At 63.4% G+C, this 15,619-nt stretch overlaps 2 protein-coding genes across 3 annotated transcripts; one reads left to right on the top strand and one right to left on the bottom strand.

Moving 5' to 3' along the window:
* The first annotated feature begins 860 nt into the window (after positions 1–860).
* Positions 861–3,769, top strand: C1QTNF5 (C1q and TNF related 5). Its single transcript, XM_056322914.1, has 3 exons — positions 861–1,010; positions 1,921–2,153; positions 2,752–3,769. Exons 2-3 carry the CDS (start codon positions 1,940–1,942, stop codon positions 3,267–3,269), a joined length of 732 nt encoding a protein of 243 aa, XP_056178889.1. The 5' UTR covers positions 861–1,010; positions 1,921–1,939; the 3' UTR covers positions 3,270–3,769.
* A 5,213-nt stretch (positions 3,770–8,982) lies between these two features.
* Positions 8,983–12,867, bottom strand: RNF26 (ring finger protein 26). Of its 2 annotated transcripts, none has more exons than XM_056322822.1 (2): positions 11,331–12,867; positions 8,983–9,959 (listed from the first exon to the last, which is right to left on the bottom strand). In XM_056322822.1, exon 1 carries the CDS (start codon positions 12,763–12,765, stop codon positions 11,338–11,340), a length of 1,428 nt encoding a protein of 475 aa, XP_056178797.1. In that variant the 5' UTR covers positions 12,766–12,867; the 3' UTR covers positions 8,983–9,959; positions 11,331–11,337. The 2 variants fall into 2 exon arrangements, with proteins under 2 accessions (XP_056178797.1, XP_056178798.1); XM_056322823.1 differs by having other exon boundaries at positions 8,983–9,362.
* Between the last annotated feature and the right edge of the window lie 2,752 nt (positions 12,868–15,619).

The following is a 15,619-nucleotide window of genomic DNA, read 5'->3' as shown; positions in this document are numbered from 1 at the left end:
GACGCACTGGGGTCAGCACCACTCTGCCCTCGCAGCCAGTTCCGCGCTGCTGTTCCCATACAGCAAGCCCTTGCCTGGGGGGCCTCGAGCCCACCCGGCTCCTTGGCTCCCTTCGTGTCCCAGCTGCTGCAAGCTGGCTGCGAGGCACAGGGACTCCCCCAGCCACAGAACCACCCCACCGCTCGGCAACCGATGGTGTCCCTTGGACGCACTCGGTGCTGGAACGAGTTAAAGGCGAGCTTGGGAGCGCCTTCGAAAGCTTTGCCTCGTGCTCTGAGGTCCCGCCGGGCTAGCCCTGCTTCCTGGCACGGCTGCGGTGCTGCGCTGCCTGCGCTTCCACCTGCCTCCTGCTGCCTGGCTCATCCCTGCCTGCTCAGCCCCACATGCTGCCCCCGGGTCCCACGCCAGCACCGCTCGGCTGGCTCCTGCAGCTCCCTGCAGCGGCTCCCGAGGCTGGCACTGCCAGCCTGTCTGCACCCTGCTGTCCCCCTTGCCTCAACCCTGCTGCCAGGGACAGCCCTGAGCCTGCCAGTCGGGGGGTCCGCACACCCCCAGGGTTCCCCTTTCTTTCTGCCGCTCCAACCCTGCCTGCCTCTGCTGGGTTTCCCTCCCTTGGCCTTCCTCTTACTCCAGTTTCACTCTGCTGCCTGTTTTCTCGTTTCCCTTCCCGCTGTCCCGCCGCCGGGGTGTCCAGATGTGTTCGGCTGAGGTGGTTTGCAGCCCGTGCCTCCTCCCCCTTTGCCAGGCTGTTTGTCTCGCTCTCCCTTCCCCCTGCTTACAGCACTTCTGACACCATGGGATTATTTTTCTTTTTCCCCTTGTCTTGTAGCTTTTGGCTCCCAAGGCCCTTGATTTCCTTTGGAGTTTGGGAGGAGAGACGTGAGGAGGAGGGGGGGGGTGGAGAGGCTGCCTTTCCTAGGGCCTTCGTCAGAGTGAAGTGGTCAGGAAGAGCCGCAGCCCTTCCACGCCGGAGAGCAGCGAGGCGCTGGGGCAGGAGCCGTGGGATCGCAGTGAGTGGGGCTACCCAGCTCCGTCCGCCCCGTGCCGGGGGGAGCTGGGACTCGCTGGGGACCTGGCTCTGGCGCCTGGGCGGAGGAGAGACACTGTTCTCCTCCTTTTCCTTTTTGTTGCAGCCATCGCGTCCAGGAGGGGGAAGAGAGGCAGCTTTCCCAGGGCAAGGCCACGGGGAGGGGGCCAACTCCAACTGAGGGTCTCCGCTCTCGCTGCCCAGAAGTGGGAAGGGCTGGGGGCAGCCCGGGCAGCAGGATGGTCCCCGGCACCGCGGTGGTCCAGCGCGGCTGGGGATGCTGCAGCCCCAGACAGCCGTGCCGCAGGGAGCTGGCCGGGTGTGGAGCAGAGCCGCCGGCAGCAGGGATGCTGCCAAGGCTGGGCCAGGACACAGCCCCGCGCTCCCGGAGCTGCTGCCCCGCCACACACCGCCCGCATGCAACAACCGCACCCCACGCATGGCTCGCAGCTCACCCGCTGCCCTCCAGCTGACACCCCAGCAGCCCCCCGCCACTGCCCCCACGCGCACCCACAGCCGGGCACGCCACCGAAGTGGCAGCTCCCACCCCAAACAGCCCCCAGCCGCACGCACAGGGCTGCCGCCTCCCGCACGTGCCGCAGCTCCCGCCCCAGCTCCATGGCCCTGGCGCCCCACCAGGAGCCGTCCCGGGGGGGGGTCACGCTGGTGGGCTGCAGGACGATGGCGCAGGCAGCGGTGGGGATGCTGCAGCAGGTGCGGCCAGCAGTCAGGCCTTGCTGTGGGGAGCAGCTGAAAAGGCAAAGGAGAAAGAAGGGAGGAATGGTGCCCCGCTGAGCCCCCCGCGCCCACTCCCCGCTGAGCACGGCAAGCTCATTTCCCAGCCCTCGTCACTTCATCTCCCAGAGCCGTTATCCTTCTCTGCCCCCTTCCAGCCCCTCCACGGCAGACGAGATGAAGCAGCTCTTCCTCCTCTTCCTCCTCGAGCTCGTCACCAGCTCCTTGCAGATCGAAGACAACAAGATCCCTGGGCTGTGCTCAGGGCAGCCAGGCATCCCAGGGACGCCGGGTCTGCACGGGGGCCAGGGTCTGCCAGGCAGAGACGGACGAGACGGCCGGGACGGGGTGATGGGGATGCCAGGGGAGAAGGGCGAGATGGGCCCTCCTGGTAAGAAAGGAGACATCCCGGCTGGGGAGGGGGACCTGCTCTGCCCTATCTGTGGGGAATGCCCTCATGCCAGGGGGCGAGCCCTGGGTGCTGGCACAGCCCCACATCACCAAACCAGGAGCGAATCCTGCAAAAGTGCCCCTTTCATGCCACCACCGCCCCTCCAGTCCTGCCTGTGGTGGTCCTGTGCTCCCGCAACAGACAGCGGCTCCCCGTCGCTGGCAAAGCTGCATTCCTCCCCATCCCCACTGCCATCCCTCTCTTCCACCTCCTGCTTTAGAGGGGCCCACCAAGCTGTCCCCAGAATATGGCTGCATCACCTCTGCCCCGGCTCCTGGGCTGGAGTTTCTCCCCGCCTGTGGGGGTTTTTCCAACTCTCCGCTGCCGCTGTGCCCGCTTACCGCATGCACCCAGCCCTCCCCAGTTGTGCTGCTGCCACACTGGCCATGGCGGGTATCCACCTCCCGCGTCCTGGGGGAGGCTCGTCATCCTGGTGGGATTGGGGCCGGGCAGGGGGCCTGGGGGAGCTTGGCTGGCGGGGTGCCGCGCTGGTGGCGGTGGCTTAGAGGTAACCCTGTCCCTTCCCTGCCTGCCTCAGGAGCACCTGGTCCCCGCGGGGAGGTGGGCAGCCCCGGCATGAACGGCATGCACGGTGAGAAAGGAGCGCAGGGTGAGTGCGCGGTGGCCCCTCGCTCGGCCTTCAGCGCCAAACGCTCCGAGTCGCGCAGCCCGCCGCTGGCTGACCAGCCCATCCGCTTCGACGTGGTGCTCATCAACGAGCAGGGCCACTACGACCCCGCCACGGGCAAGTTCACCTGTGAGGTGCCCGGCCTCTACTACTTTGCTGTCCACGCCACCGTCTACCGTGCCAGCCTCCAGTTTGACATCATGAAGAACGGCCAGTCCATCGCCTCCTTCTTCCAGTACTACGGGAACTGGCCAAAGCCCACCTCGCTCTCGGGGGGTGCCCTGGTCCGCCTGGAACCCGAGGATGAGGTGTGGGTGCAGGTGGGTGTGGGGGACTACATCGGCTTCTACGCCAGCGTCAAGACGGACAGCACCTTCACCGGCTTCCTCGTCTACTCCTACTGGCAAAACTCGGCCGTCTTCGCCTGAGCTTGCCCTGGGCTGCGGCCGGGGCCGGGGCACGCGCCCCTTCCCAGCCACCGGAGCCCCGGGGGGGTGGTGCCAAGGTCCGGCCGCCTGGGAGCAGGGACACCGGGACCCCTGCCCCGCTCTGCTGCAGCTGCCCCGTGCAGGGCAGGAACACGGCCCCTCTGCCGCCTTGGAGGTGGCGGGGAGCACCCCTTCAGCAGCGCTGTATAAGAGCTAAGTATTATGTCGGGCTCCCGGCTCCGGGGCAAGACGCCCACGCCAGGGAGCCGCAGTAACCTGGTTGTTATATATTACCCGCCATAGCCGCCCGGCCCGTGCTGCCAGCTTCTCCCCATGCGCAGAGCGAGCCCAGGCTGCCTGGCCGCGGGCACGGCCGGGAGCCTGTCCTGCTGCGGTCCTGGCACGCCCCAGGGCTGGAAGCTGCCCCTCTTGTCACCCTCACTGCCGGCCCTCTGGTGCCTCCCCCCCTCCTTCCCCCTCAATAAAGGGCTCCTCAGCCACGTCTGTGCCCGCTGCGTGTGGCTGTGTGCCATGTCCTGCCATCCCCTGGGGTGCCAGCAGGGCCATGCTGGGCTTGAGGGGTGCTATGCTGGGCTCACTGGGTGCCAGCACCCCTCTGGGGGGGCTGTGCCAGGCTCATTGGGTGCTGGTACCCTTCTGGGGGGCCGTGCCAGGCTCACTGGGTGCCGTCACCCTTCTGGGGGTGCCATGCTGGCCTTACTGGGTGCCAGCACCCCTCTGGGGGGGCCATGCTGGGCTCACTGGGTGCTGGCACTCCTCTGGGGGAGCTGTGCCAAGCTCATGGGCTGCCAGCACCCCTCTGGGAGGGACGTGCCAGGCTCACTGGGTGCCAGCACCCCTCTGGGGGGGCCATGCTGGGCTCACTGGGTGCGGCCAGCCCTCTAGGGGGGCCGTGCCAGGCTCACGGAGTGCCAGCACCCCTCTGGTGGGGACATGCTTGGCTTGATGGGTGCCATGCTGGGCTCGCTGGGTGCCAGCACCCCTCTGGGGGGGACATGCTGGGCTTGATGGGTGCCATGCTGGGCTCGCTGGGTGCCAGCATCCCTCTGGGGGGCCGCCCCCGGCGCCAGGCCTGCGTGGGCGCTGGGGTCCGCAGGAGCCGCGAGGGGTGCCGGGGGTGCGGGCGGGGGTCCCGGCCCGGAGGCCGCGCAGGGCCGCCCGCGGCAGCCACTAGATGGCGACAGCGGCGTCCCCCGGCCAGCGCCGGCCCCCCGCCGCCCCCCGCTGCAGGGCTCCCTGCCGGGGCTGGGGGTCCCGGGGCGAGGCGGGGGGGCCCGGCTCGGGGGCGGGGGGGGGCGCTGGCCCTGGCCCCCCCGCTGCCGGTGCGGGCCTTGCGGGGCCCCTTCGTGCCCGCCGCCCGGGCAGCCCCGCCGCAGCGCGACCGCCGCGACCCGCCTGGGGAAAGGTCCCTATTTTTAGCGGGGGAACGCGGAGCTTCCTCATTCCTGCCCGGAACAGGCCCCGGGGAGCGGGGGGGGGGGGGCTCTTGGCCGGGGGCCGAGCTCCTTAGCGGGCCTCGCTGGTGGAGCGCACTGGGCTAGCTGCTCTGCCCGCACGGCCTGCTGGAGCCCCCAGCCCCGGACCCCCGCACACATCCAGCCACCCCCGGCCTGATCGCCCCCCTCCGCCGTGCTGCACGGAGCCCCCAGCACCGTGGCCGTGCCCACCCGCGAGCTGGGGCAGGCTGGCAGCAGCCCTGGGGCCAGCCCCCCACCCCCACCCCGGGGCCGGGGACCAGCAGGGACCTGGGGCCAAGGGCATGTCACCCTGCAGGCCGCCTGGCTCAGGGGGACGGGGGACACACAGCCCAGCCACCCCGAGAGCTGCCCCCAACGCAGAGGGGGGGACGCACAGCCCAGCAGTCCCAGTGCAGAGGGGCTCTGGAGGTGCTGGGACCAGGGCGAAGCCATGCTGGGGTGCGGAGGGGCTCTGCTACCCATCTTGCAGGCTCCTCTTCCCAGCCCACCCGGCAGCAGCGTGTCTGTTTGGGTTGACGATGGCCTTTGCTGTAAGCAGAGCTGCCCAGGGGCAAACAACGCCGCAGAGCGGATCGATGGCCTGTCCTGTCTATTCTGGGAGGAGGAAAATTATTTTTCTTGAGATGAGGCCAGGGAAGGTGTGTGGAGGCTGGGAGCATCCTCTGGTCCCCATCACAATGTGGGGGAGCACAGCTAACAGGCAGCCACAGACATAGCACTTGGCACCACGGTTTCTGGGCTCTGCTTACTTTGAGATGCTCTTGGTTTTCAGGACACTTTGTCTGGGATCATTGGGGAGCAGCTGGGAACCCTCTGAGGAACACAGGGGTGCCTGCTGCCAGCTGGAGAGGAGGAAGAGGAGGATAAGGGAAGGAGAGCCACAAGAGACCTTGACTTCTGGCAAGTTTCTAGTAAGCTCCAGCTGCTTCTGATGAGCTCCACCAGCTGCCCCCGAGGAAGGAGTGCTTGAAGCCCCTGTTCCAGCTGAGCCCAGGTTAGGGAGGGGGCAGCATCCCTTAGCCAGTGCAAGTGAGAAGCCTATATAAGAGCCAAGCTCAGCTCACAGGTATTGTGGTGCAGCCAACAGGCAGCAGCTTGTGCAGAAAGGTGGTTTGATTTGGGTTTGGTGGTTTTGGTTTTTGTTTGTTTGTTTGTTTCTTTGTTTGTTTTTTTAAGGGTGTGTGTGTGAAGTACCAGCACATGTGTCCTTGGCACACAAAGGTCACAGTTTCCAGCAAGCATTGGAGCAACTCTTCCTGCGATGCTGGAGGATGCAGCCTGGCCAGCCCTGAGCTGTGGAGGGTGCTGGACTGCTCTTGCTGGGTGCACCTGACTAGCAGCCTGCAAGAGGTGTGTGCTTGTGCACATCATGGAACTGTGCGGCCAAGTGGAGGAGGTCAGCAGGCTGTGTGGCATCAGAGAGGGCACGAAAGAGATCAACTGGATCATCTCTGAGACCCTGCAACTACAAAAACCCAAACCTTCAACTATGGTGACAGCACGCACCTGCCTGGTTCAAAAGTGGAAATACCCTTGGTGGTGGAGGTTGTCCTGGTGACTCCTGGCAGCAGCAGGACAGTCCTGCTCTATGGAAAAGCTTGCGGTTATGGCATAGGTTCAGCACCCTCAGCAAGGTTCAGCGCCCTCATTGCTGACACGGTGCAGGGAGCACTGTCCAGTCATCTTCAGGTGACCTCTGCCAGCAGACCTGGTAAGGAGAGCTTTAAACTGGGAATGGCAGGGGAGGGGAAAAGCCCCACTCAGGTAGGGATGTGGATGGGGTGGGCAAGCAAAGGATGGGGGAGCATGAACAGCAGAGACTCTGTCACCAGATAATCGATTAAGTCCCTGCCAGCCTCAGCCATCCTGTGTCCCTGAGGCCTCCCCGCACCCAGCGCTGCAGCTCCGTGCTGGGGTTGCCGCTGTGCTCGGGGAGCTGGTGTGGCTCCCTGGGCTGAGCCGCTAATGAGAAAGCAAAGCTGGTGCTCGGGAGCCGCCCAAAGGCCCCCCACGATTTGGCTGCTGATCATCACCTGCTCCCTCCCTGTTGGCCCAGTATCATTAGCTGCTCATGCTGCTGTGCATCTGCAGCTTCTGTCATGCCAGCTCCCTGCTGTCAGGCAGATGATGGCTGCTGTCCCCAGGCTGGGACTGGTGGCTCATTAGGGCTGGGGGGTTGCAGCTGGGATGACAAAGGGATCCTGGGGGCTTTCCCAGGGCCTGGGCGGGGGAGGTTTCAGCAAGCTATCGGCCCCGCCACCCCAGTGCTCCTAAACTGGAGTAACTCGGCAGCACTGTGCTCCCCCCTCCCCGGAGAAGGGAGAAGGGTGTTGGCACTGTGAAGGGCTGACACCAGCCCACTTGGCTTATGTGTGAGGCTCCCAAGCAAGCTCTGGGGCTGGGACTACCCCTGGGGACTCCAGATCTTGTGCCCTGGACTGGTCTGGGAGCGTTGCTGCTGCTGGACACCCTCCCCAGGCAGTGCAGCCCTGCACCAAAAGCCACAGTGCCAGAGCAGGCAGGTCTGGCATGGCTGACCATCAGTCTCAGCGACTCTATGCGCTGCCCGTTAGCCGGGAGGTGGTTGTATTTTCCTCCCATAATTGCTTGCTGCTTGGCCAGCAAGGGGGCCAAGTGTGTGCAGGATGGCTCCCAGGGGAAGGCTGTGTCCTGCACATCCTGTTGTCTCTTGGCAGGCACGGCTGCAGTGGCCTGAGGTGGCTGAACATCCTCTCTGGTCCCCACTGGGGCTGGCTGAGGGGGAGTGTGGGCTGGGAGCACCCTGCCTGTGCAGGGGATGGCAGACGTGCCCCTGATGGCCCCGTCCTCCTGCCCTGGGGCAGCTCTGCAGCCTCCCTGGGTGCCCAGCCTGCCTGGGCTCACACACCCTGCGAGCAAGAGAGGGAGGCTCAGTAGTGCCTCAGTTTCCCCAGTTGTTACCATTCTGCAGCCAGAGCCCCACAGGGCTCCCATGGCTGCCAGCATGGGCCTCTTTCCTGTGCCTGGCAGAGCTGCTCCTGCAGCAGATGTCTGTCTGTTCCTGGCCTCCCAGCAGCTCCCACTCTCCGCACTGTGATTTTCATCCTGGTTAAAATTAGCTCGTTTGGCATGGCCCTGCCAAGACAGGTGAGTTTAGGGCAGGGTGAGCCAGAACTCCTGGGGTCTCTGCCCATCAGGGTCCTGAAACATTTTTCCAAACAATTTACAAGGAAGCTGGAGAAGCAGAGGGTGCTTAAAAGCACACAGAAGCCTGCCAAGAGCTCAGATCGTGGCCAGGGAGTAACTTACTCTGCAGTGAATGCATCTGCTCACCAGTAGGCCAGTGCGGCTGAGCCTGCCACAGCCTTTCTGCGAGGCAAGACCGAGCCCTGTGCTGCCTGCTGCTCCACAGCTCCTAGTGCTTTGGGTGCTGCCTCCATCCCTGGGACAGTCAGGCTTGCTAACACCCTCCACCACAAGCAGCAGGAACTGAGGTGCCAAGGACACATGTGAGCAAGGATTAATTGTCCCTGTGCATGTTCCTGCCAGCCTAGGAAATCCCAGAACCTCCACTTTGGCCTGCTCAGGCCTTGGGGAGCTCCAGCTCTGGAGAAGCTCAGCATGAATCCCTTTGCTCCAGTAGAGAGAACTGCTGCTGCTCCTGACAGGAGAGGAAGCTGTGTGTACGGGCCCCCCAGCAAAGCAGCCACTGCTGCTCGCTGAACAGCTCAAAGTGACCTGATTTAGGCGTGGAGAGATGGCCACCAGTCCTGGGCCGTTGCCAGCAGGAGCTGCCCTCACTGCTTTGCCTGCTCCCAGGCCCAGAAGAGGCTGCAGCAGCAAATGCATCTCCAGGCAAGATGCAGACGTTGGCACTGGTGCCTTGCAAGCTGCACTCTGCTCCCTTGCACAGCCATATCCACGACCACTTCTCACTGTGGGTTACCAGCGCAGGGAGGGGGGGATGCCAGCCTTGGAAAGCCCACCCGCTATGTCTTTGGGTGTAGATTAGTCTCCTGTGTGCCAGGCTTTTCCCGTGCAGCAGCCTGACTTCAGGGTATTCCACAGCACTGCCCTTCTGGGTGCAAGTACCCCTGAGCTTGCTGGTGGTATTGGCCACGCAGCTCTGACCCTTGGTGGGGAGTGATAGGCTTCCTCTGGGGCCTGGGTTGAGCAGAGAGGAGAGCCCATCCCCCTGAGAAAACTCTTCCCAAAAATGAAGCAGCAGGGAGCTGTTGATAAAGAAGACTTTAATCTACTTGGTATCTACTCCTTAGTGCAAAAAGTTAACTTAAGGCAAAGCTTTCTCTTTCCTTTTTTTTTTTTTATACAAACAGGCAGCAAACAAACAGGCTCTAAAACAATAAGCGTGACTGCTATAACAGGGGAAAAAAAAAAAAAAAAAAAGGTTTGCAGAGAGAAACTGTAGTCCTGCAGAGGTATCCTTCCCCTCCTGTAACTCATGTAGGAAATGTTGCATCCCAAGATCTGAGCTGGTCCGAACCAAACACCACCACCTGCAGTCAGCAGCATGGCCACAGTCCCACTCCTGAGTGTGTCCAGAGGCGTAGCCAGGGAAGGGTCCAGCTTGTCCCAGGCGCTTGCAGAAGTCCTCCTGGAAGGAGAGAGCTGCTGGGGAACACAGCCTCCGGGGCTGCGCTCGCTGCTCTGGCAAGGGCTGGGCTGCTCCATTGCAAGTGTCACTGGCTGCAGCCACAGGAAAGGTGGCTGGAGGGAGCAAACATTGACGTGGGTGGCGTGCATCTGGGGAGGCACAGGGACAAGAGGCTGAGCAACAGGGCTTGGGCAAGGAGCTTTGCCTCTCTGCAAGGTGAGGTGGAAGCAGCTCACATGGCCCTTCTCACACCCGTTAGCACTCGGGAGCCCAGCTTGGCCCAGGGAGTCCCTCCAGCCCCCAGCGAACACAGGGGCAACCGGCCCCTGCGCTGCCTCCCAAAGCAAAGCCACTCTCCAGCCAGATAGTCTTGCCACAGTTCATGTTTACAGTACAAAGGCATCTCCCAGCATGGCCTGGCCTCTCTTCTGCCTCTGTTTTGGCTTAAATCACTAATCAAGAAGGAGAACAGAGAAGCAAGACCATGCCAGCCGTCCTCAGGCTCTTGGCTTGCAGTTCATAAGTCAAGACTCTTTCCAGTCTGTCTGGCTCCATCCAAAAACTGGCTGTGGTGCATGGCTGACCTCAAGCAAGCAGCTGGAAAAGGAAAAGCTTTTTAGCATAAGGCCCTCTTGCAGCCCAGCAATTTCTTGGAACAGTGCTGGTTGACCAAGCTGGGATTGGATGCCCTCATTAGGCTTCAGGGAACACTTCTAAATAAAACTGGCTGCATTTCTGACAGACACTAAGACAGAACAGCAGTGTAACCTTGCCCTAGTCAAAGATAGCCATGGTCCTGGTACTGCTCCATGCACGCAACTGCAGATCTGCAACACAGATATGCAGGACTCATGCCTGGAGCTGGAATGTCTCAGTGGGCTCCCAGGAGCTTTGGGGGTGTCCCCTCTCTTCCCAAAGAGTTACTCCCTCCAGCCAGCCCAACCTGGGAAGCAGCAAGCAAGCACTAGTGTGAACCACTAGGTTCCATGGCATTCTGAGCCTGCAGAAAATGTGTATTATCTGGAAAGGATCCTCCAGCATTGGCTCAGGCGTGCGCTGCTGCTGCCAGGGCTGTGAGCACTGGCTGGCCAGCCACCCCTCCGGTTCCCCAAGCAGCACCACCACCCCTGCAGAAAGAGTTAACTCCCCCTGGCCTCCCCATGCGAGTAACCTGATGTGTGCTTGCTAGTCTTGCATAGGTGATGTGTGGAAGCAGCAGCAACACTGCGTGCTGCAGTCAGCTGGCCTGCAGGGAGCCTGCATTCATTGTGGCTCCTTGTTGTCCTGGCAAGGGGAATAGGAAGCTCAGAAACCAAAGTCACAGGATGCTGAAGTATCCCAGAAAGCCTGCTCTTTTCCAGCTGAGAGCCATGCTCAGCCCTCTGGTAGCAAAGCCTAAAAATCTCAAGTGTGCTCATTGTTCTCCTAGGGCCTTGCAAAAGGGGCACACTGGGCCTCCTCCCAGGGAGGTTCCCCCACTTAAGATGGTGGGAGGGGGAAACAGAGGCCTGAATGCAGTCTGCCGGCTAGTTTTCTGATTAGACTTTGGGAAAAACCCTCCCTTGCCCTGCACCAGCCCCTGTGATTCCCAGGAGGGCACAACCTTCAGCCTTTCTATCAACTTTGGCTATGAGGGACCAGAACATCCTTCTGCACTCTGCTTTGGATCTCAGACTGCTGCAGGCTCGAGCCAACAGGCCCAGAAACTGCAAAAGTTGTCAACAACAACAACAAAAAAGGTAACTCTGCCTGCTGCAGAGATTGGTTAGTGTGCTGGCTAGCAAGAGCTACAATCTAGGTACGTTGCAACTGTGGCTAGCAGACACCCCCAATGGCCTTTTGCCCTTTCAGCACCACTCTTAGTTCTTTGGAAGCTGCTCAGGTCACCCGTGGGAAGTTCTGCTTCCCAGCAAAAGGCACACAGGGTGCCCTTGACCTCCTGGGAAAATGACACCAGCCACCCCCCACCTTGGGTTTACAAGTACACGTTGAGTGTCTGGAGGATCATCTGGCGGCACAGCGGGCAGTTGCGCTGGTAGATGGCCTGCCGCAGGAGGACTTCTGTGCACTCTTGACACAGGCACAGGTGCCTGCAGGGCAGAAGCAGGACTGTCTTGGTTTGGTCTTGACAGATGACGCATTTCTTATGTTCCTCTTGTTCTTTCAGGAGCATCCAGGGGTCGTTATCTGGGATACCCTCAGCATTCCCAGCTGCTGCATTCAGCTGCTGCTTCCTCGGAGCTTTCCCCCAGGAGGTGCTCGGTTCCTCCCTGGGTGGCTGGAGACGCTGTCCTGCCAGTGCACTTCGACTCGGAGGAGGATGCAGTTGTGGTACCTGCTCCATGTCCAGCTGGTCCTCATGCTCGGCTGGCAGATGGCCAACTCCTGCCAGCGCTGGCCTGCCAGGGGCTGCAGGTCTGGTGGCGAGCAGAGCTGCCCCTCGCTGGTTTCTTTCCCGGTTCATCGTTCTGCCTCCTCGGCTCCAGTCAGTCACATGCAAACTCCAGTCCACCAATCTGCGCCAGGCCTGAGAGGTCATGGCCATACCCAGGGTCAGGACTGCCACCTGATAGAGCCGCCACACATCCCGCTGCAGGCGGTGGTAGGAAGGCAGCGCGCTGAAGTAGCCCATCATGTGGCCTGTCAGTGTCCACAGCAGCCCGGGGTTGAAGACAAAGGAGCTGACAAAAATAATGAGGAGGAGCAATCCCAGGCCATAAATATTGACGAAGAAGATGTTGATGAAGAGCTCAGCAGCGGAGGCCAGGAGCTTGAAGGCCAGCTGGCAGGGCGACCACAGCAGGATGGACACAGCAATGGCGCCGCTGGAGACGTGCGCGAGGAAAGCAGCCAGCAGGTCCGTGACCCTAAGGAAGGGGCCGGTGACAGAGTCCCACAGGGCCACGAGCAGGGTGAAGAGGTTCTGCGTGCCGATGAGGCACACGTTGACCAGGCTGTTGATGAGGTAGGCCAGCAGGCTGGTGCCGATGGCCAGGCCCTCGCAGAGCTGCCTGGCCAGGGCCTGCCCACAGCCCAGCAGCCCGCAGAGCCCGCGGTGCAGCAGCTCCCGGCTCCGCAGCATCAGGTGTGACAGCAAGTTCCCCGCCACCTTCAGCCCCTCCAGGCCGCAGCAGCAGCCGCGCAGCAGGCCGGCCAGTCCCTGCAGCGTGCCCAGCGCCAGGCCGCAGGCCGCCCGCGCCAGCCAGGCCAGCGCCAGCAGCAGCCCGTCCCAGCAGGCCAGAGCCCCGGCGGCGGCGGCCGTGGGGAGGCTGTAGGCCGCGGCGATCAGCCAGAGCAGCGCAGACACCAGCGAGGACACCAGGAAGAAGTTGACGTCCAGCACCAGGACCAGCAGGTCCAGGGCCAGCCGCAGGCCGCGGAACAATGCGAACAGCAGGTCCATGGCGGTGCGGGGCCATCAGCCTCGGTCCGCCGGGGAACGGCCGCCGCCGGGCGCCGCCATCTTCGCTCGGGCTGCCGCGCGCCGCCGGGCCAATGGGCGGTGAGGGCCGCGCCTCTCCCCGCCGCCCATTGGTCGGTTCGCAGGACGCGGCGGGGGCACGGCGCTGGGGGCGTGGTCGCTGACGGGCGGGGCGCCTCCGACTGGCTGCTGCCGCCGCTGCGGGCCCCGCCCACTAACGCCCATTTAAAGGGTCCGCAGCGCTCGTTTAATCGCGGCGCTGCCGCAGAGCCCGGGGCGCCTGCGGCGCGAGAGCCCTTACCCTGGTTCCAAGCAGCGCGGGGGCACCCGCCACGTCACCCACAGGGTCCCTGCGGCCACACGTGTGATGAGTTTGCGACAGCCTCAGCCCTGGCACGGGGAAGGCTTGTGCTGGCCAGCGGGGTCCCTGGGGTCGGGGTGCTTGGGACAGGGTCAGCCCGGGTGGCAGCGCTTACGCCCCACCGAGCAGTTTCCTGCAGGAGATCCTAGAATAAACTCATGGCCGCGGCCTGGCCCAAGGCTGCACAGCCCCAGCGCGGCTCCTGCTCTCCCTGCCGGCTCCTGGCGGGGTGTGGGGCTGGCGGCGTCCGGCCTCCGCTCCGCTGTGCCCCGGGAGATGCTCCAGCTCTGCCGCCCTGACGCTGATGACAGGCTCAGGAAGATCCGGCCCTGGAGCCCAAGGCAGGGGAGAGCGAGTGGAGCCGATGACCCATGGGAAAGACATCTGCAGGTCCGGGAGGGGCTGAGGAGGGAAGCGCTGCACCCGCAGGCAGCAAGGGGGGAGCTCCGAGGGAGCAGGGTGCTGGGGTTCCCCCCTGCAGCCACCTACCCCTGCCCCTGCATGACCCCTGCCCCAGAACACGCTGAGCCGGGGCGGGGGGCGCATCCTGGCACACTCCACCTGGGCTGGTGCTGCCTGGGGCCATCCAGCGCTCGAGCCGCAGCCCTCGCTGGGCTGCCAGGATGGCAGATCCGTGTCGGGGGGTGTCTGTCCTGCCTGGGGTCTGTCCTGCCGGCTGGCTCCCCGCCGGCCCCGGCCCCTCCCTGCCTGGCCTGCTTTGGCCATGGGCTCCCTCGCAGCAGCTGCCTGGATCCCCCGGTGATGTGTGCTCCTGTGCCCACGTGATAGAGCCAGGATGCTTTCAGCATTTATGGTAATGTTTGGATTTCTTGTTGCTTTACCAAACAGGAGAAGGAAAAAAAGAGCCGAGCCAAGGGCTGGGCGTGCTCCACTCCTTCCCTGCCTCCAGCCACGCACCTGCCTCCCCTTCCCACTGCTGGCACCTGCCCAGGCCCCTGCCCTTCCTGGGGCTCTGTGCTCCCGCTGGAGAGGTGCAGGGGCTGCAGGGTTTAGAGGTCGTGGATCCGTAGCAGGGCTTCTCTGCCATTGCTCCATGCTCCGGAGGGCAGAGGGAAGCCTGTGCCTGCTCTCTCCTGCCATAGAGTGTCCAACTCTGCAGCATCCAGACCTGCTGGAGAGAGGTGCAGGGCTCAGGCACCCCGGCATGGGGCAAGGAGGGGTGCCAGGGGCTGGGAGCAGCGGGGGAATCTGATCAGGTTGGAACACTGATTTGACTGGAGCGGAGTAGAGCGGGGCTCCCAGCGGAGGGGCTGCAAGGCTGGGGTGCAGGGGTGGAAGATGCCTTCCCGGGGCCCTGCAGAAGGGACAGAGGTCCCTGCCAAGGTGCCTGGGAGCTGGGCTGTGGCCAGGACCCCTCCTTGTAAGGAGGGTCCCTGCAGCTGTCCCTGCACTTGCTGGAGGTCTGGGCACAATGCCACTGCACTCCCAGCTGTGCCAGTGGCAGCTGCCAGCAGCCGGACAGCATGGGCCCTGCTTGTGAGCCCCCTCCCCTCATCAGCTTCTCGGTGCTCATTTGTCACAGGGTAGACTGGGCTCTGCTGTAAACTGGACTGCACTGGTGCTAACTGGAGCCACCACAGCCCAACCTGGGGGTGCAGGAGCCCGGGGATGTATGTGCCCCCCTGCCTGCCTGAGACCCAGTGCCAGCCAAGGGCCATGCAGCGCACTGACTGCGCTGGCACCGAGCCCAGCCGCGGGGCTGCTGCTGCATCACGCCTCTGAGCTGCCTTCCCGCTCGCTGCTGAGCTCACCGCAGCAGGGCAGCTGCCCCGCATTTCGGGAAAAACAGAGCAGCCAGAGCAAGCCAGATATAGGTCTGTCTCTGCCCTTACAGCTGCTGTGTCCTTGCAGCTTTGAGCTGGAAACAGAGGGAGCAAACCTGGGGCTGGGCGTCACGATGCGTAAGGAGCTCTCCGGAGCCCAGCATGCTTGGGGATGGGGGGATCAGTACCCTGTGCTCTGGGGTCCAGGCTGTGCGGAGCCTGGGACCAGGCTAGCAGCGCTGGGGCTGCCTTGCATCGTACCCTGGGCACGTCCCAGAAGACTGGCTGGGAAACAGGCTGTGGGTGGCAAAGGAATGGGAAAAACGAGGCAGACAAAGGGCTGGCAGCACAGCCTGCAGCCACAGAGTTCGGAGACGGTACTGGGGACCACCATGGCTCCCTCCAGGCCTGCCTCCGCAGATGGACATGCAGCTTCCCCAGCTCCAGCAGCTTCCCCAGCTTCCCTAGGCCCCTGCTTCGTGGGCATGTCCTGCCCTGCCACTGCCCTGAGGCAGGAAGGGTGTTTCTGAGATGTGGGTCTTGCTGGCATCACGCCAGTGCTCCCAGCTGGCCAGGCAACTGGAACCATCCCCAGGGTGCCCTTGCCTCACCTCGGGCTGTGCGGCACTGCCAGCACCTGGGAGAAGCCAGCCAGCATGCTCCTCCTGGGTGCTGCCAGCAGCCTTACCTC

Source organism: Falco biarmicus, chromosome 20, assembly GCF_023638135.1.
Source record: "Falco biarmicus isolate bFalBia1 chromosome 20, bFalBia1.pri, whole genome shotgun sequence".
Classification (NCBI taxonomy): Eukaryota; Metazoa; Chordata; class Aves; order Falconiformes; family Falconidae; genus Falco; species Falco biarmicus.
The sequence above is the reverse complement of the archived record's forward strand: the minus strand, read 5'-3'. Positions and strand labels throughout refer to the sequence as shown.